Below are 20,789 nucleotides of genomic sequence, written 5' to 3'. Positions count from 1 at the left end.
TCAGGGCTGCTCTCAGTCCCTCCATCCCCCAGCAGATTGTGCTGTGGAAGATATTTGTAGCAAGTCTGTTAAAAACTGTACAGATGCAATTCCAGCTTTGCATTTCTGTGAAGTCGATAATTTTAGAGGGTTCTTTAAGTGTCATCAGACACAGACCTGAGTATACAACTTAAGTGCCAGCTTGAATCCACACATTAAAATTCAGTGTGGAGGTGAAATGGACTTAATGTAACAAAACATTTAAGCAGCAGCTAAATATTCTATCAGTGGCTGTGTGTATTGCTTTAATAGAGGAACCCTGTAGATTATTCACATGGATTTAAATCTCTGATCCTGAGATGACTTGAGTTTAGTTCCATCACAGAGCTGTGGCTTGCAGCACCAGTTACAAAAACAAAGCTTCACCTTGGCTTTGTAAACTTTATCTACTGTTTATCTCTGTGCTTAATTAGTTGCAAACAGTGAGTTTAATTTTCCCATTTTAAGTACTTGTTTAGACAAAGGACAGATGTGCAAATGCTGGTATTCATCAGAGGCGAGTATAAGACATGGGCATTGCTGTGGAGGTCAAGTGTTGTTCCTAGATCAACTCTGGGACTTCATAGTAGGATTCCTTGCTGTTAGAGAAGCTAATGGGTGTTATCAGAGCTCTATGCAATTTGCCTGGAAACATTGTGAGAGAATGTACCAAGTTATGGGGATGGTTTGGTTTTTTTTTGAGAGAGGGTAAGTTGAAAAAGTAGTAAATAACCATTCAGTTTTAACTTCGGGCTCCTTTCTGATCCTGCTGGAATTGATGACAAGCAAAGGGTTTGCTCTTCAGCTTCAGATGTTGGACAAGTTCTTTGCTTGCTGTGAGGCTAATGAATAGAAGTATTTTTTAGGGTCGATTATGTAACTCTTGAATGAAAACATTTCATATGTTATAAACAGTGTGTTAAGGATATAAAGAAAAATAAATATATCTCTGTTTTTAATATCAAACTTTTTAAAAGTAGTAACTATTCAATGGATTACGTCCAGTAACAGAGCCTTGCAAATCTTGAAGCACTTTGTAAGATTAATTCCTGGAAGCTGCCCTATGGGATGAGTCAGTTTTAACTGTAACTGTCTAAATTGATATGTAAGAAAGAATATGCACTGACTTGGTAAGTTCTTCACAGAAACTCAATGTTGAAAAAATAACTGTGGAGTACCAGCATCACAGAAAAATCAGGAGTTTCTGTCCCACTTGTGACCTGTGCGGGAGCTGCAGAAAACTGGGTATGCAAGCTCTTACGCACTGGTATAGCTACAATTGGTTGCTGACAATGGTTACAGTGTTCTTGCAAATGGATGGTAAATGCATTTAGGCCTTTGTCCTTGAAATATTAAGAGACTTCCATCTATTGCTAGGCAGCTGGTTTTGTATGGGACTGAGCCTGTGATAGTCCACCTTCCAGACAATAACTAATAATCATCAAGACTGCAGGTGGGGTGTGGTTTCCAGGCTTCATGCATGGAACTGTTAGTGCATAGAAGGAATGCTCTGTGTTTGTATTTGAATTCAGAACATAGCTTTGACTCTTGTAATTCAAGGCATGTTATGCAGCTGAAGTGTTCAGTATTGATTTTAAGCATGTGTGGCAGGAACATAGCTTTTAATAACTGAAGATACTACAGAGAAATTGGGGGCAGAGGAGAAGAAACTGATGTGGAACAAGCCTGTTGAGTTAGCTTGAGACAAGTTGGAAAAAGCTGAGGTATCTAATATATTTCTTTTAATGGTTTTGTTTTTTTCCAGTCCCTCATCTTGGCTTATTGGAATGCAATGTGAAACAGTTCTTTTATACATATACTGTTGACATTACAGGAGTTAAGAAAAGTGCGTAAGAGCAGTGCTGTGCCCACACTCAGACAACACTAGTAGGAAACTTAATGGTCAACATAAAGATGAAGTGGGATTATAAAGGTGCTTGGTTTCTGTAACATCTTGCATTTAGTGAAAACGCAAAGTATTCAGGGAAGCAGCAAACTTTACAGTGCAAACAACCCCATGTTCCTTTCAAAATGTCAGGCATTTTTCCAGACATACATTTTGATTTAGGACATGTAGATCAGGGAGGAAAAAGTCCTGTTGGCTCAAACATTAAGTATCTTGTGTTAATTTCCAGTTTTTTTAATTTGTCAACTTGACTGTTTTCTTTCCTCCCTGATATTGGGGCTGCGTTTATAAGCCAAATGCTTCTTGGGATGGTGTGGCTGTTGGGCGTGAGGGAGAAGGTAGCAGCTGTGAGGATGTCCTTTTTTAAATTTAAGCTAAGAGAAAGTTGAGTTGTCCAGAAAGAAATCAATATGAAGAGCAGCTATGCTCCTAATATCAGTAAGCATAAAACTGGTTGTCTAATACTCAACCAAATGTAAGACTTTGACTGGAGTAGTCAAACGGTGCTTGGGGTGATGTATTCTGACAAAGAAGCTTGACCTTATTTCGTAACACGATTAAGACTGGTAGCTGGTCCCATACCAAGGCACATACATACTAAAATATTCGAAGAGTGAACTAGCTTTGTAGACTTTGTTATCCCAGGCATGAAGTGTTAGTGTTGCAGTGTTGAAGTACAGACTTTTAGTTAAAGTTTGCTGCAGGTCTGTTAGAGTAGATGGAGGGACACAGAGGGGAAAGATAAACCTTTAACTGTCAGTGCATTTAAATTTGAGCAAGCTAGTTGGTTACTCTGATCACTGCTCAAGACTGTTGCGAAGACCTTTTGGCTTATTGAAAACTTTTAAAATATTTTTGTTTGAAAACCGTAAAGATTCTGTTCATTGCCCTTGGCATGTTCATTACAAATTTGAACTCTGCACAGGTGATGTTGAAATAAATATAATCAAAGTAATTACTCATAAAAATTAATATCTTATCTCAGTGAAATGTGCTTTAGGGATATGAACTATATTTGTCTGTGAATTGTTGCTGAAGCACACTTGAAATATATTTGATATGACAACTGTAAGTCAACATGCATATTCTTCTCAACTAGCATGCATAAAAACATTTATATGTGAGTTGTACAATAAAGGTTTTCTTCCTTGTGGAAAGAGGGATGTTGACTTTCAAACATGTCTCTTGTTTTGTTTTGTGTTTTGTTTTTTTTTTTCTTTTCCCCCCTGCCCTGCACGGCAACACCATTGGTATAAAAAATAGACTTTGTCTGAATTGAGACCTTCCTAACTACTTTGTTTGGTTTTTTTCCTCCCCCCTCAAGTCTGACAACTTTAACAGTGCGTCCTGTAACATAGTAGATGCTCCCCAGCCCCTCTGTTGGGACTACAACAGTAATTCTTAGCAATTGTTTAAAATACAGGTGCTACTGTAGCAGGGTTAACTTTTTTCATGTGTGGATTGTTTGATGATTGTGCTTTTGTATCATCCGAGTTAAGTATATTTGGTTAGTTTCCAGTCCATTTTACCATCCTTATCGGATACTTTCGGACTAGACCTGAGAGTCAAGAATCATGATCCTTTATAATTCCATTACTGTTTTATGCTGCTTTAACTTCCTATTTGAATTAATAGAAAGAAAGTAAATATGCTAGTTTTTCAAAATTACTTGTTCTGACTCTGGATGTAAAGAGGGGAGCAGGACTTGAAACTGCCTTCTTACGCTTCTGTAGGAAACCAATCTGAAATTGTGGTTTTAGGTTCTAGCTCTAATTTACAGTCAGAATAAGGAATGAGATGAGTTTAAATTAGATGCTCCACAGAATGATACCTCATCGTGATGTTTGGTTAGTTCTCCTCTGTACACAACTCCCTTATGGCATAGTTTTTGACCTTATGTCAGAATATTTTGGCTTAGCTTCGGTACATTTCTTTTAATACTTGCCTAGCATGATTTGTCTTGCAAGATGAGAAGAGTTTTCAAAAGGCACTCTAATACCAAGATTAAGGGAGTTTGAATCTTGATTTACTCTTAAATGTAAGGTTAATCATACTTTTTCTGTTTTAAGTTGGGGGTTCTTTTGTTTTTCTCAGTGACACTTATTAGCTTCTTTACTGGGATTTGGTGTAGAAAGTCGAGAAATTAAATTAGTAATACATGAAAAACATAGCTGCCTTGCAGAGTACACACACTGGCACGTTAGGATACAATTTTTCTGGCATTTGTTGAAAAACTTCTGGCTTCAAATTAAATACGGGAGCTAGGAGCTAATTATCAATGGCTGGCAGTTAAAGACATGGCTGATTATTAAACATGTTTGAAAAATGAACAGGACTTGAAAATTTGGGGCTAAAGGGGCATTATTTTGGTGTTCCATAAGGTTACTTGGTGTTGTGTACTAGGTGAACACTGACAATATGTGGAAACTGCATTTCTTTCATTTTGCAGTTAAAAGTGCTTTTGTCAACCTGACAGGAGAAATGTACAGTACTTCACTTTCTCCTTTGCTGATCACAGCTGATAAAGACCCATAGAAATACTGGAGAAAAGTCAGGGAGAAAAACATTGAGTTCTTTCAAGGAAAAAAAAAACCCAGAAAGTAGGAAAATGGGAGGTTTTCCCCAAAGGCTGTTTCAGATTCAAATTTACTCTATACTTTTAAACATACATGTATGAAATGAATTTCAGGGAAGTGTGGCAGTCGGTGCTATTATGTGTCATGTCGGTATACTGTCATCAACTGTAAAATGGTATTACCTTCTGCTTATCCTAACAACCTTGACCAAAGTTTCTGCAAAATGGCTCTTAAGAAGCTTCCACTTCTCTGGTTTCAACAAATTCTGCCATGTGAGCATCCTGACACTAGCACTGTTGCTTTTTTGTCATGTTTGTGGGGGTGGAGGGTGTGGGCGGTAAAGTTTGGACAGCCTTTTATATGTGAATCTTTAAAGTGTTTTAATAAAAATCGCATAGATACCCATTGATTGGACTTGGTATGCAGTCCTGCTTCTGAAGGTATGGAACTCCTGGTCCAAATAATGGCTGACTTGTTGTAGGAAAACTCTTTGATCTTAAAAAATAAATAAATAAAAATTTGTGGTGGGCTTCTAGAAAACATGCCAATCTGATACCTACCTATTTCTTCGAATACAGTTAACCTTTTTCATAGTTGTTAAATTCAAAGAGTTACAGGTTCAAAGATTGGGTTAATTGTGTGGAAAATATGTATTTGTGGAAAGTAAAGTTTTTAGGGAGTTCTGTCCCACTGTCCATTTATTGTCACATTAAACTTTTGAGGTAAAAGTGGTTTGCTTTTACTAAGTGTAATTATTCTGTTCAACAGCAGTGAGTGGAAGAGCATCTGCAATGTCAAACACTCCTACCCACAGCATTGCAACTTCTGTCTCCCAACCTCAGACGCCAACTCCGAGTCCTATCATTTCTCCTTCAGCCATGCTACCAATCTACCCTGCTATAGATATCGATGCACAGGTGAGCCTGCAGTTGTCACCGCAGCACAGATGTGTGAAGCTATTTTACTTCTGCATCCTGAATAATTCAACGATAGTAAACAGCTCAGTTGTATAATGAATTGGGTTCTAGAGACCTGATTTGCTGCTTTTAGAAAGCCTGTACAACTCCCTGGAGAGTTGCAACCCACTTTCCTCTGTGCTCTCACTGAACAAAAGAGAAGGTCTTTGAGTGTCTAAACACTTGTATTTCTTATTTCTTTGTGGGCGAAGTGATTATGAGGAATAGTGAAGTTGTCTTCTGACAGAAATGAAATACCTTTCTGGCCTGGTATCTTGAGACAAAAATAAGCCTTAAAATGTTGCACACTGTTTTTCCAGTTGTGCTTGCAGTTGTTGGCCGATGATCACCCAGCTTGACAGAAGTATGAAAGTATTGAAACTAATAATTTCTGTAACTTTTTTAACAAGAGGAAATAATACAAGCTGTCATTTCCACTAAAGAAAAGGAATTCCTGTATTGAAAGTAATTTTAAAAAGGGCTACTTCATGTTGACTTGCAGCTAGCTAGCTAGCCATCAAAAAAAAAAAAGGCATGCATAGTATAACTAGCATACCTGTATGCATAGCTCAAGACTATGCATAACATGGCTAAGATGTGGGCAGTGTGGAGAAGAGGAAAGGCATGAGACTTGTTGTGGAGAAAGGGAGGGAAACCTCTGGAAAACCAGCCTTGGCTACTTCAGCTGCCTGTGGCACTTGGCTTGGTTTCTGCTGTGACTGTGGCCAGGAGCTCTTGCCATAACCTGACCGGCTTTGTTGCTAGCTGGTAGACACCAATACAAATCAATGTTACAATGGAAAACTGAGCTGTCATAGTAGCTGAAAAGTGTGTGTGTGTTGTTTTCGTGGTGGTGTTTAAGAAGAGAGAAAGATCATTTTAGTCAATCCCTACACTCTAACCAACAGTGTCAGTAGTCCTCAGAGTTTCTCAGTTGCTCTTTCAAATAGGATGGTGGTCGTTTGCATGGGCCCTGGCAACACTGGGAAATTAAATACACATTGTTTCATTGCAAGCATTTCATTTACAGAATCAAGGTTGATAAGGGCTCTCTGCTGTTACTGAGAATTATCTAGCACTAGAAACGCTCACTTAGAGACAGTGTACGAGTGCTCTAAAGGGAAAAAACTTGAAAGCAGAGCGTAAGCTCAAAGACTTCTCTGTATTTTCAGTTGTTTTGTTCTTTTCTATTACCGTGACTTGTGGACTCAACTGTAGCTGATTTCTACTGTTCAGAGCTTCAGCAACAGTAGTGGTGAGATTGGGAATTTTTCCCCCTTTTGTTTGACCAGAGGGTTAAGAATTAAAGACAGAATTCGTATCTTCATTATACCATCTAAAGGTCACAGTCAAGCAGTGGTAAAGAAGTTGATCTAGTTAGCAAAGCACAGATGAGATCTTGGTTCTTGAGTCTCGGTTCTTGAAGAATCTCAGTTCTTGTCAGGGCTTATTCTCAAATATCCCAGCAGACCTGACTTGAAGTCGAATCCTGTTATGAGCTTGAACACAGAAAATAACTGTGAGGTAATCAGTAGACATGTCTTAAGCTTATAGAAGCTTTTTATTTTGTTGCAGGTACAGTTGTGCTTGGGTTAATATGCAATATAACAGGTTGTACTTGAAAATGGAAATATTTATCTTGTTGTGTATATGATGTCTGTTTCTTTTAGACTGAGAGTAATCATGACACAGCCTTGACACTTGCTTGTGCTGGTGGCCACGAAGAACTAGTACAAACACTGCTAGAGAGAGGAGCTAATATTGAACACAGGGACAAGAAAGGTATGTATCTCACTATGGCAATAGAGACCCTCTCTGGTTTTCCAGTGTATCGCATTAAATAAATACACAATAAGTATAGTCTTTATGTGAGGCTTTTAGGCTTGCTCTTCTTGTGATTTAACTTGTGTCACTTAAACATAAGCTATGAATGTGGACTCTTCAAACATCCTTTTTTATTTCAGGGTTTACTCCGCTTATTTTGGCTGCTACAGCTGGCCACGTGGGTGTTGTTGAAATCTTGCTGGATAATGGAGCTGATATTGAAGCCCAGTCTGAGAGAACCAAGGACACTCCCTTGTCTTTGGCTTGTTCAGGAGGGAGACAAGAGGTGAAGTAAAACTTAAGTCTTCAAAAGCAGTGTGTAGATGACATATTGTGTCAGTATACTAAAGCAGTCTTCCAGAAAAGTTACAGTAACTTAGTTCACCATTCTGTTTCAGGCTGGTGTGTTTTAAAAAGGATGTGAAGAGCTTCACATTTTCGAAGTTACATGCTGCAATGTCTCATATAGATTGCCTTTTCTCCTTTTATAAGCTAGACCAGTGCTGTGCAGATGACCTCATGACTGCAGTCACTAGTGGCTCGTTATGGGGCTTTTACCAGCATAATTAGATGTAGATATGAAAGTCAATGTGATGAGTGCTGTTGTTGAGAAGCTGCAGTTGGACACGAATCAGTTCCATATATGAGCCAAGAGCATTTTCTCATGGATTCTGTATAGGCCATAGGATATCGGGAGTACTGCAGGTGGCTCCAGTGTCTCTGAAAACACAAAAACCATTTTTCAAATGATTGATCAAAACTAAATGTAGGGGAAGTTTTTTTGAATGTTATGTGAAATACTGTATTCTGTGACTAAATTATGAAATCTGCATTTTTATTTTTTTCTAATGGTCGTTACAAATCTTCAGAGTATAATTCTGTTAAAGCTTCTACTATTTGGATTGCAAAAGCCACAGTGGAAGGAAGCCACCTTCCTGTGTGGTCGTCTGGAAATTAATGAGGTTGGAGACACCTCTCCCACTTCCGCAGGTTGTCTTAACAGTGACACTGTGGCATTTTAACAGGTGATTGCTTCCCTAGACAAAGTCTTACTGAAAACTCCGTGGCTCCTCTGGCCTGTTTTTAGTGCCATCGGGAAGATTCCAGACTTTGGGGGGGTTAGCTGCAATGACAATCATATGCCCTCTAGGGAGGGGAAAGGCCTGCCTTTCGGTCAGTCTGTCGTAACAGCCTTTGTGGCCAGCAACCTCATACAGCAAAGGTGAATTTATGCTTACCATTTTAGAGATTTGATTGAGCTGTGTTTCTCAAACAGTATTTTTTGGAGGAATGCATCATGTTTTCTTTCATGTTTTTTGGGGAAGAAGACGTGAAAACGCTGGGCTTTGGGTGGTAGAGATGAAGTCAGGGTGCCCTCCCACCCCGATTTTTGTATTTGGCAGTATGTTTGTCTTGTGATTTCACAGGAAAATATTCTGATTGAAAAGCCCTTGGCTTCAGTTGTGCAGGTCTAATCCAAACATGTTTTACGCTTACATGCTGAAAGTGGAGCAAATAAAACACTGCACTGGAGATGACACAGTGGGTTTTCACCTCAATGTTCATTTTGATTTTACGTTGCCAGACATTTCAGTTTCTTGTCTTCTGCAGAATCTTCACTACAGAATGTAAGCTTCATGTAGAATAATGGGAAGCTGTGAATTGTTTGGTTTGTAAATGAATCTGTGAGGAAGGAATAATGTAAGAAGTACTTGTGTTGGTGGTGTTAACCTACAGAGAAAACTAGCAAGAGATGCAAATGTTAATTTTTCTAATGACTGTTGCATGAGATTTCTGTGTACAATCTAGACACCATTTGATGTAGTGATGTAAACAAAGAACATAAGACTAAAGCATGCAACTGCTTTCTTGTTTGCTCTGCAGCTTCAGCTTGAGGATGAGTTTTTAACTTGATAGTGAACTGAGCATTAAAATGGCAGAGGACAAAAAGCAAGTGTACTTTGTATACTGTGTTCAAACTGAATCTCTGGTTTTATCGGTCTTTAAAAAGACAGCTGAAATAATCATAAAAAGACCTTAATTTTTTTTTTTGCTATGTTATACAATTTGGTATGAATGGTTTAAGCATGCTAATGAGTGATCATGATTGATTTTTAAAGGAAGTTTTACAGTGGCTTTAGGAATATAGTTGGAGCCTCATCTGTTCATGGAGATGAGGAGTATAGGGAAGTGACTGAGTAAAATCACTTTCTTACTGTTGGAAGAAGTCAACAGTATATTTAGGCTTCAAAAACATTTGCCCTGGATAGATTTGCAAGTTCAGGAGAAAACCAGATGTTATTTCTTAAAACACTGCAGGTGGTGGAGTTGCTGCTAGCTCGAGGGGCAAACAAAGAGCACAGGAATGTTTCTGATTACACACCTTTAAGCCTCGCCGCTTCTGGTGGCTACGTGAACATTATCAAGATACTGCTAAATGCTGGGGCAGAAATAAATTCCAGGCAAGTTCCACTTTCACCCATTCTCTCATGGTTTTTCTAGTGTTCTGAGTTTTTACCCTTTCCAGAAGGATTTCTTCACAACTAGGTGGAGCAAGATCTTACTATTCTTACATGATCACAACCAATGTATTGTTTAATTAGTAGTAGGCTTCTTTCCTCTTAAGTTAGAAACAAAAGGTTTTGACTGTGCTTTTCTAATGCTCTTTTAAATTCCATCTTCATCTATGTATTTTGTTAACTTCTTTCTTATATCTTATGATCAGTTTTCTTTTGTCAAAGATAGAAATCTTTCTTTTTGCTCTGGGCCTGCTGGATTGAAATTAATTCTGGGTTACGTGAAGAAAGTGTGTGTGTTTGTTATCCCTTTGTTTTCACTGTGTAGTTGAATGAAAGCTTTTTCTGTGTATGTAATGCTTTTGCATCCATTGGGAGGTAGAAAATAGCTCGGCCATGCACTGCACAAGTCAAACGAAAGGTCCAAGCAAAAGTTACGCTTCTTGTAAGAGACCTTTAAATTTACAGCAATTAAAAGGTAACATGCAGAGTATCTCTAGGTAGAAATATTTGTTCTCAGCAATGGTAAACCTCTTATAGTTTCACTAGTAGTTGCTGTTTAGCTGATTTTTCGGTCTTGGATAAGTACTCTGCCTTCACTAGTTTTGTTAAAGTCATTTTAGAAATGTGAAGATGATTTAAAGAGTTTTTTGGTTTTTCTTTTTTCTCTTTCAGAACTGGTAGCAAATTGGGCATTTCTCCCTTAATGTTGGCAGCCATGAATGGGCATACTGCTGCTGTCAAGCTGTTGCTGGACATGGGCTCTGATATAAATGCCCAGATAGAGACCAACAGGAATACGGCATTGACTCTGGCTTGTTTCCAAGGGAGAACTGAAGTGGTTAGCCTGCTGCTTGATAGAAAAGCTAATGTGGAACATAGAGCTAAGGTAAGAAGCAAATAACTGAACAAGTCTCCAAAGAGATGCTTGTAGGTCATCGCTTGTCTGTGGTTATGAGATTTTCTTGCCTTTTGTGCAAGTTAGCTTCTCTAGTTCAGTTAGCTGAACTGAACCATATATTTTAAAGACAAATAGTGGCTGCACTTAAGGTGTAGTATTTTGGTGGTTACATAGTTCATCAAAACACAAGTGTTTCTTCTGAAGCTTTAATTCATCTTCAGGTGCTTACAAGCATAAGAATAGTAATCCGTTAACAATAAAAATAGAATGTTTCAGTGTATTCAAAAATAGCTAGAAGCTTGGCCTAGGTATGCTCATGGTATAATGTCTTCTGTCTCGCCAGCTGCTGATATCCACAGCAGTGATGCAGAATTGAAAGGAGATGTGTGTGCTTAGGAGTCTGTCAGTTGACCCCAGCTCTTTAAATGGGAGGAACGGCTGTTCACTAGAAAAATGCCTAGAATACTGAGAGGGAGGAAAAAAAAGAGACCTCCTGCAAATGTGTCATTCTGTTCTCCTTTTCTACTGTACTTAATGGTCGCCATGTAGGAGCTCAAAAGGACCTGCATGGTACTGATTGCTGCTAGGTATTCTTCTTGCTAAAGTTATGTGTCCCCTTGACCTAGCCAGATGCTTTCTGTATGTTGCAATGTAGGATCTGGTAATGAAGGTAGGAAATGCCATTTGCATCATCTGTATAATAACATGGGCACTTTATGGGACTTAATGCTGATGATCCTCATCTGCTCAGGGTTGGCTGGGTTAGTTTTGAGAAACTGGCAGCGGTGGGCTTGGAATCCCTCTTGGCACAGCGCAGCGGCACAGGGCCCTGGTGCAGCTCAGGGAAAGCTCTTCTCCAGCCAGCTGAAGGTGAGCTCACCTGCACAATGTTGCTAAGCTGTTACAGAATTGGCCAGGTAACAATTGGAATCTGTATACCAGAACTAGAAATATGTTGCTGGAAGTTGAAATAAATCCTAGCTCTCAAGTTAAAACACACATGCACGCACCCCCCCCAACTAATTCCTTGTTTTTCCTGCTTGCTTGTCTTAGACTGGTCTCACACCATTAATGGAAGCAGCTTCTGGTGGATACGCAGAAGTGGGCAGAGTTCTGCTGGACAAAGGTGCAGATGTAAATGCTCCTCCAGTACCTTCCTCAAGAGATACAGCTTTAACTATTGCAGCAGACAAAGGGCACTACAAATTCTGTGAGCTTCTCATTAGCAGGTACTGTCTTTGCAAGTATGCTGCTTGAAGAAAAGCATGTTGAATATGGCCTTACTTAGACTCATCTTTCCCAATATACAATAATATTTCACAATGTATACTACAGGCTAGGAAATGGGAAAGGTTCTGTGTCTGTCAACCATTACTAAGTGTTTTTATTTATCAGAAGTGATCAAACTTCTCTTTGGTGTTAGAGTTCTTGCTTTTGCTGAAATGGACTAATTCAGTTTTTCCTGTCTCACTGAATCATGAATGTTAGCAGTAAACAATTTCGTGTAAAGTTTATGTATATGGTACTCATAACCATGACACACAGCCATTTCAGATGGTACAGTTAAGTCCTTAAACAACGGAAGATGCGCACAAAACGTATGTTTAACAATTCTTTTTTTTTTTTTTAGATTGATCACAATGCACATTCAGTGTAATTATGTTTCCCGAGTAGCTTGTGGATATGTCATTTCCCAAGTAGTCACACTGGTGGTTGACTTGCACTTAAAATGTCGTTAAGTTGTTCTGAGTAAGCTAATGAAGAATACAGTGTACTGATGGATGGGACTTAATGAAGTAATTAGAGAAGCTTCAGAGACAGCTAACAAACAGCATGATTTAGAGCGTTAAAAATGTTTTTAGGCTGAGTTGAGGCTCATGACAGCATCAGAAGAAACAAAAAATGTAATTCTGGAAGCTGAAGCACTCTCTGAATGCATAGGTTTGATGCAAAAATGAGTATTGAATTTTACCCTCTTGTTCTTGTGTTCCGTGTCTAGTTGATAGATGAAACAAAAATTTGGTTCAGAGTTTTGATTAAACATGTTTGTTTTTGTAGAGGAGCTCACATTGATGTGCGTAACAAGAAGGGGAATACTCCGCTCTGGCTGGCAGCAAATGGAGGGCATCTAGATGTTGTCCAACTGCTAGTTCAAGCTGGAGCTGATGTGGATGCTGCTGATAACAGGAAAATAACTCCTCTTATGGCAGCCTTTCGAAAGGTAGAATATGAAGTGCAGCTTTTGATCTTAGCTGTTATTGTCTTGATCATCCCTACACAGTTGTTACAAATAGAAAGTAGCTGAGAGAAACTACATACTTTAAAATGTCAGCTAGTTTTAATTCTTGACATTAAATCTTCAAAAATAGGTATGTGTGTCACCGGTATAATATCTGTGTTAAATTCTAGTAGAAATTTGCTTTATAAGCACTTCACTGAGACTGGTTCTCATGGGTCTGTTGACGCGTGAAAATTGCAGCGTATTTATGTAGAGAGGGGGAATGTGTGATAGAATGGGGAGGGAATGGGATGGGTTTCTTATGCAAGACAGGATGAGCACTTTTGCCAAAAAGAAGTGTGATTTAGGCAAATTTGACTGTAGAGATAATTGTTGTTAGCAAGGGAGGGTAGTTCAAGTGCTGCAGTACTTGAAAAATTGCAAAAGACTGTAGGAGCCGGCAACTGTTGAGTTGCCAGAGCTGGGCATTTGAAAGCTACCAAAATAAAAGGCAGAAGTTTGTGAAAGTATGGCTGGAGTAAGGGCAACCTGACGACAGGTACTGTAATTGCTTGCCTTCTCTTCCATCGTAAATGTGAAGAAACATCCCTCACTAGTTCGGGAGGTGATAAAGATTAAAAAACAAACAAAAACCCCAAAATAAACAACTAATTGTTGAGCACAGTTTGAAGGAGTTGAAAATACATATTTTGCAATGAGTGCTTGCGCTACAAGTGTTTCTTAGCAAACCAGAAGCAGCTGGCCTGATAAAAAATGTCCTTGAAATTTCTTTTTCAGGGTCATGTAAAAGTGGTGCGCTACCTAGTGAAAGAAGTAAACCAGTTTCCGTCAGACTCGGAATGCATGAGATACATAGCAACAATTACTGATAAGGTAAGGTTGTAGGAAAGAAAATATTTGAGAAGGAATAGTGATGTGACTCAACTTTAGAGTTCATGTTATGAGTGGTCTTCAGCTTCCTGCACACCAGATTTCAGCCAAATGATGACTCCCATTGAAATTTTTCAGAAAAAACATTGCAAAAAGTCAGAACACGCAAGCACAGTAACTTTGTGCACATTAGTGCTGTCAGAATAGTAGTAAGGGTGGTGTTGTTTATTATCCATCCCCATTTTCTAGTGTTCTCTCAGTCATCACCTTGCTCTGCTCTGCATTCTTCCCTGTTGAGCAAGTTCGTACTGAATTTATGATGGCTTTTGCAGTGGAGTGGAGATAACAGAATGAACTTCTGCCAAGAGCGTGTGTGACCTTAAGTATGAAAATTCACAACCTTGTAAAAAAAGTTTGTACTAGAAAGAAGACAGAAAACATAATTGACAGTGAAGTGGTTTCTTATAGCATGTTAAGTGGACTGCTGCTCTTCCCTGTGGAAGTTCAGTCTTCATTGGTTTATCTTCCATCCAGATGAAGAGGGCAAGAACTGTTTTGTAGGAAGAGAAATGAGAATAGCAACTGGCGCAAAAATATGGTCGTAATGCTTCTATCTCTTCACTGATCCACTGCGCTGCAATTGAGTTGTCTTCTTTCTGGGCATCAAGTTGTGATGAGCATGTTAAGGCTGAAGAGGTGTTGATGTTTAAATCAGTATGTGTTTTACTGCCAGTGGCTGTGACCACTGACCATGATGCTAGGCACCTTGTGCATTTAAGCATTTTCACTGCTGTGCAGCCAATATAGGTTTGTGAGTAGTACTATAATAGTCACCTATTTCCCAAGTGTCTTTAAAAAAAAAAAAAGGCAGCCTTGCTTTATGATACATTTTTATTTCTGCAGTTGCTTCACCTTTCAGACCCTTAGCCTTTTAATTCATACAGTTTTTCTGTCTTGGTAGTGGGCGTAGGTTTATTTATACATTTATACAATTTTATAGAACACCGAGACATAGGTTATTGGTTGATCATCACACCTGTGGCTGGAATATTAGTTTGCAAGGCTGGGCATGAAGAGGAGGTTACTGGAGGGAATTTAAAAATCTCACTTAAAAAAACTCTGTGCGAGTAATGCAACAGTTATTACATTACAAGTGTAAGATTGAGATAATACATTCGAACACAGGCAGTGTTACTTTTTCAATCAGAGGGTTGATGTACTTTATCATTTTAGGAGATGCTGAAGAAGTGCCACCTGTGTATGGAATCAATTGTTCAAGCCAAAGATAGACAGGCTGCTGAAGCCAACAAAAATGCAAGCATTCTTTTAGAGGAACTGGACTTGGAGAAGGCAAGTTGAAAGAGTTTGGAGCTGTGAATATTTATTTGATAAAATTCCAATTTCATGTTCCTTCAAGATTATAAGATCGGTGAAAGTATATATTAAAGGAGTATGTGTAATTACCATAATGAGAGTGTCTAGAGCTAAGCATCTTCTTGTTCAGGTAATCTTTGAAATTTCACTATTATTCAGAGAAATTGGATCAAGAAACTCTTGATATAACTATTTCCTCTGGAATAATATTGTACCAAAAGAAGGATTTCTAATTCTTTTGTCAAGTGCATGATAGATGGGCATTTTCCAGTCACATCGATATGGATTTGGGGTCTAAACCCTGTTTTCTGTCTTAAATATTAAAAAAAAATATTAATAATGTTACTAGAAACCATAGCACTTTAGTAGAAATGTAATGGAAAAATCAAAGTACAAGTATAGTGTGAAATGAGTGCGTGGTTTATATTCAAGCTAGCTGAAACCATTTCATGCTCTAATCTTCAAAAAGGAGATGGGTGTTGTTTGGACTGTACTGCTGAGACACACAAGGTTACACAAAGAATCCTGAAAATGCATCTCGGCGAACTCTGACTTCAGTTGATATGGTGTCTGTCCTCTGTACGCTGACCTTCTGTTCATGAGTGAACAATCTGTTTGGAAGAAGTAAATACATAAAAATATGGATCATAGATAATTTAGCTTCTGTTTTGTAAATATGTTAGTCTAAAATGCAGGTTCAGCTTCCTAGGAAATAGAAAGCATTTACATTTCTTGAAATGGATGGGACATCTTGTAATACTGTTCCATGTGCTTGACTTGTAGCTAAGGGAAGAAAGCAGGAGACTGGCTTTGGCTGCCAAAAGAGAGAAAAGAAAGGAGAAAAGGAGGAAGAAAAAAGAAGAACAAAGACGAAAACTAGAAGAAATAGAAGCAAAAAATAAAGAGAATTTTGAACTTCAAGCTGCTCAGGAGAAAGAGAAGCTAAAAGCTGAAGGTGATTTAAAATATTTGATTGATTTCTGAAACATGACCTTCATTCTATTCCCAGTATTAAAAATTGCTTTTCTTGTCAAAATTTGAATACAAGCTTTCTTGTGATCTGCTGAGCTTTCCTGTTGTTTACCTTTTCTGTTAAGCCTGTAGATTAGCATGATGGCTTCAGTGGAAGTTACGGGATAACTTTACTACGGGGATGGTGTTGGCTTGTTGGTGGTCTTTTTTTGTTTGGGTTGGGTTTTCTATTTTTCTTTCTTTCTTCCAGGTCCAATTCTTAAAACCAGGTCAATTTTTTTTTTTTCCTAGCTTACAAACAGGATAATAATACTGATTAGCTGAAAAAAATGACAATATGGAAATACCAAATATCTGTCATTCTCTTATCCATTGAAACCTGGCTGTTCTGTATCTTGTGGCAATGAGTTTCGTGTGGTGTAGTGAGAAATGGTTTTCACTATTCACTCACTGATATGCTGAAAGAAAAAGAAGACGTAACAATTTCTTTTTCTGTTGCTTCACATGCTTGTTTATTTCCCCTAATTGCTTGAGTCTGTCTTGCCATGCCTGGATTCAATTTCGTGTTTGTTAAATTGCTACTGCAGTTGTTCCAAGACAAGAATGAAATTCCATATGAGTTATCATAAAGAAGGGGAAAGGCTCCATGGTATGACATAGTTAATAGTTCTACAGATGTCCACACAAGCTTCCTCAAGCCAGCTAAATTACTACTGGGGTTTTTTTTTGTTTTGTTTTTTTTAACTTTTCCATCAGATGATCCAGAGGTCCCCATGGAGCCTCCTAGTGCTACCACTACAACCACCATAGGTATATCTGCGACTTGGACAACGTTAGCAGGTTCCCATGGGAAGAGGAATAATACCATCACCACAGCAAGCTCCAAAAGGAAAAACAGGAAAAACAAAGTAACCTCTGATAATGTTCAGATTATATTTGATGATCAACTCCCAATTTCCTATAGTCAACCAGAAAAAGTGAATGGTGAATCTAAGAGCAGCAGTACTAGTGAAAGTGGTGATAGTGACAACATGAGGATTTCCAGCTGTAGCGACGAAAGCAGCAATAGCAACAGCAGCCACAAAAGTGACAATCATTCTTCCACAGCCGTTACTAACACCCAGAGCAACAAAAAGCAACCGTCAGTTCTTGTCACTTGTCCGAAGGATGAGAGGAAACCAGTTACTGGCAAATCATCCATAAAGTAAGTTGCTGTGACCATGTGTGCCATTTTAAGGTGGTCGTTGCGGTACACTTGAAGGCTGTGCCCTTCTATTCATGGCCTTGCGTTCTTAAATCAGTTTTTAGGCGGTGTGTCCTTGCTCTAGTGTGTATAGGGAGTATAAACATTGTTGTAGTATGAACCTGAACTTAGTAGGAGGTTCTGAAGCAAGAAGCATCGTCGTGGATCTGGACTTAGGGAATTGTTGGGGTATTTTGAAATGCCAGCGTCTCAATTGAAGCAACTCCTTAATAACATAGTGCTTTTGTGCTAAAAGAGAAAAATGGGTTGAGGGGACTGGAGAACGGGCAAAATGCAAGTCATCTTTCTGTTGGGTTTTTTTTGACTGCATAATGACAGCATTTAATTACTTTTAAAGGTTGTCTGAAGTTATTAATGAAGTGACGAGTAATTCCTTGTCTACTTGCACAAAATCTGGTCCTTCTCCCCTGTCTTCTCCAAATGGGAAGCTAACCATTGCTAGTCCTAAACGTGGTCAGAAAAGGGAAGAAGGATGGAAGGAAGTTGTGAGAAGGTAAGCAAAACATTCCCCTAACTCCACCTTGTTGACATCCTTTTTCAGAATGTTTTGTCTAGCGTAGCCCTCTCTGAGGTTACTGAACCTTCTTCTTAGGGACCTGATAGGTTTTACAAAATTACTGCTACATTGGTTGAATCATGAATTATAACATTGTTTTGACCAACCTGCCCACTGCTTCATGCCATGGAAGCGTTTCCCAGTTAATACTCTTTCTTTTTTGTATAGGTCCAAGAAGGTTTCTGTTCCATCAACTGTAATTTCCAGAGTCATTGGCAGAGGAGGATGTAACATCAATGCGATACGTGAGTGCACAGGTGCGCACATAGACATTGACAAACAGAAGGACAAAACTGGAGATAGAATAATAACGATAAGGTAAGCAGGCTGCTTGATTTTCTCCTTCCTGTGGGATTTTTTTCATTGTAGAGTACTTTTCTGTATTGAAAAATGAAAAGGCTTGACCTCATTGTCCCTTGAAAGATCACTTTGAGACAGTGGGTTCTTTGAGGCAGGGGAGACAAATGGGGTGGGGAAACCAAGAGCCAACTGCTAGTTGGTACCATAGCGTTTTGTACAAAAGAAGACTTGTGAGATAAGGTGGAGCATAAACATTAGGGTTCTGTGTTTAGACATGGCTAAATATGTAGGCTTATTTAGGGAAGTAAAAGTTTTAACCATTTGGGGTTTTGGAGAGTTAGAGTTTTCAACTTGAGCTTCTTCAATAATTATTAGCAGCAAGAACATGCCAAGCTCAGTCTTCAGATAGAGAGTTATTTTTCTGTCAGTGTTAGCATGATGGTAGACAGGCTGGATCGTGTGTTGGAGGTACTTTGCTATAATATATGTAAATGCTTTAGATGCGCTTTCCCTTTTCTCTTCCTTCCTTTTTATAGGGGTGGCACAGAATCAACGAGACAAGCCACGCAGTTGATCAATGCTCTGATTAAGGATCCAGATAAAGAAATTGATGAACTTATTCCAAAGAACCGTTTGAAAAGTTCGGCTGTGAACTCCAAAATAGGGTCATCGACACCTGCTACCACTACAGCTGCTAACAGTTCTCTTGTGGGCATCAAAGTGACCACTGTAGCTGCTTCATCAACATCTCAGACTGCCTCTGCGCTCACCGTGCCTGCAATTTCTTCAGCATCCACTCACAAAACCATTAAGAACCCAGTGAATAATGTGCGGCCTGGTTTCCAAGTTTCTCTTCCATTAGCGTATCCTCCTCCGCAGTTTGCACACGCTTTACTTGCTGCTCAGACTTTCCAGCAAATCCGTCCGCCTCGGTTGCCCATGACACACTTCGGAGGTACTTTCCCACCAGCTCAGTCTACATGGGGTCCGTTTCCTGTTAGGCCGTTGAGCCCTGCAAGAGCTACCAACTCACCGAAACCTCACATGGTGCCTCGCCATAACAGTCAGAACAGCAGTGGTTCTCAGGTGAATTCGGCAAGTTCTTTGACAACTAGTCCAACAGCTACAACAAGTTCAGTGGCTTCTACTGTGCCTGGTTCTTCTGCAAATGGCAGTCCAAGTTCACCTTCAGTCAGAAGACAGCTTTTCGTCACAGTCGTGAAGACATCAAACGCCACAACGACCACAGTGACGACCACGGCGAGTAACACGAGCACAGCGCCTACGAATGCCACGTACCCAGTTCCTACTGCCAAAGAACACTACCCTGCATCTTCCCCCTCATCTCCTTCTCCCCCTGCACAGCCAGCAGGCGTTTCCAGAAGCAGTCCTTCCAACTGCACAGCAACCTCTCCGAATAAAGGTGCACCTTCATCTGATCCAGAAGTGGGTAGTCCGCCAGCAGTGGAAACGAGCAGCTTGACCAGCAGTAGGCAGCCCAGCTCTGGTACCGGCAGCTCATCTGTGCACCCTGCTCATCAGCAGCCTCCAGGAGCTCCTCTGCAAGAGGCAAGACCCCCTCTTCAGCAACCTCAGGTTCCTGCACCAGATCCTCGAATGGTTGTGCCTCCAAACTTAGCAGCGACAAGCTCATCCGCTCCTGTGGCAGGTCCAACAAATGCCCCGATGACTTATCCCATGTCTCAGACGTCAATGGGGTCTTCCCAGCCTGCAGCTAAGATGGAAACCCCAGCTGTCAGGCCGCCTGTCCATGGAACCGGTAGTGTCCATAAGAATCCAGCTCCTGTGCAAAATTCTTCTGTCGCAGTCCTCAACGTTAATCACATCAAAAGGCCCCACAGTGTTCCTTCTTCAGTGCAGCTTCCTTCTACCTTAAGTACACAAAGTGCTTCTCAGAATTCAGCCCATCCAGCAAACAAGTCTATGGGTAACAATTTCAGTGCTACTTTACCATTTGGGCCCTTTAGTACATTGTTTGAAAACAGTCCTACGTCTGCTCATGCCTTCTGGGGTGGTTCCGTCGTTTCATCTCAGACAACACCAGAATCTATGCTATCAGGAAAGTCTTCATTTTTGCCAAACTCAGATCCTTTACATCAGTCTGATACTTCCAAAGCCCCAGGTTTTAGGCCACCGTTACAGAGGCCAGCTCCAAGTCCCTCAGGTAAGTCTGTGTTTTGCGTTCATACCTTAGTAATATACTTCTGCATGTTTTTATTTTGAACACATAATACTTTCTGCCTCAGCTTTTGTGGTCATTTATAGTAAATCGCGGTCTGCCCTGCAATGAAAAGGTGCCGTAATACAGTTTCTTGTTGTTTCTGTAAGCAAAGTCGAGTTCATCTTCCTTTTAAGTTCCAACTGTCAAATCCAATAACTATTTTGCAGCTGTTGAACTTGCTAAAAGTTGAGCTGAGGCATTCTTTTTGCTGTTTCAGTTTACTCTTCTGCGATAGCTGAGATAATAAAACGCTTCACTGTTGTTTCCACCTCCTT

General features: G+C 39.6%; 1 protein-coding gene across 1 annotated transcript in view; it reads left to right on the top strand.

Moving 5' to 3' along the window:
* Positions 1 to 5,268: 5,268 nt before the first annotated feature.
* LOC104161360 (ankyrin repeat domain-containing protein 17-like) overlaps positions 5,269 to 20,789 on the top strand; it is a gene marked incomplete at its 5' end in the record, with an annotated part of 23,497 nt that continues 7,976 nt past the window's right edge. Inside the window, 14 exons of the mRNA XM_009699767.1 lie at positions 5,269 to 5,417; positions 7,127 to 7,238; positions 7,421 to 7,566; positions 9,600 to 9,742; positions 10,472 to 10,685; positions 11,751 to 11,926; positions 12,756 to 12,918; positions 13,714 to 13,809; positions 15,040 to 15,156; positions 15,964 to 16,135; positions 16,909 to 17,356; positions 17,754 to 17,909; positions 18,141 to 18,290; positions 18,809 to 20,457. Coding sequence (XP_009698069.1) covers positions 5,269 to 5,417; positions 7,127 to 7,238; positions 7,421 to 7,566; positions 9,600 to 9,742; positions 10,472 to 10,685; positions 11,751 to 11,926; positions 12,756 to 12,918; positions 13,714 to 13,809; positions 15,040 to 15,156; positions 15,964 to 16,135; positions 16,909 to 17,356; positions 17,754 to 17,909; positions 18,141 to 18,290; positions 18,809 to 20,457 — 3,891 coding nt within the window. The remainder of the gene's footprint in view (positions 5,418 to 7,126; positions 7,239 to 7,420; positions 7,567 to 9,599; positions 9,743 to 10,471; positions 10,686 to 11,750; positions 11,927 to 12,755; positions 12,919 to 13,713; positions 13,810 to 15,039; positions 15,157 to 15,963; positions 16,136 to 16,908; positions 17,357 to 17,753; positions 17,910 to 18,140; positions 18,291 to 18,808; positions 20,458 to 20,789) is intronic.

Source organism: Cariama cristata, unplaced genomic scaffold (assembly GCF_000690535.1).
Source record: "Cariama cristata isolate BGI_N322 unplaced genomic scaffold, ASM69053v1 scaffold38464, whole genome shotgun sequence".
Lineage (NCBI taxonomy): Eukaryota > Metazoa > Chordata > Aves > Cariamiformes > Cariamidae > Cariama > Cariama cristata.
Note: the sequence above shows the minus strand (reverse complement) of the source record. Positions and strands in the feature narration are given on the sequence as shown.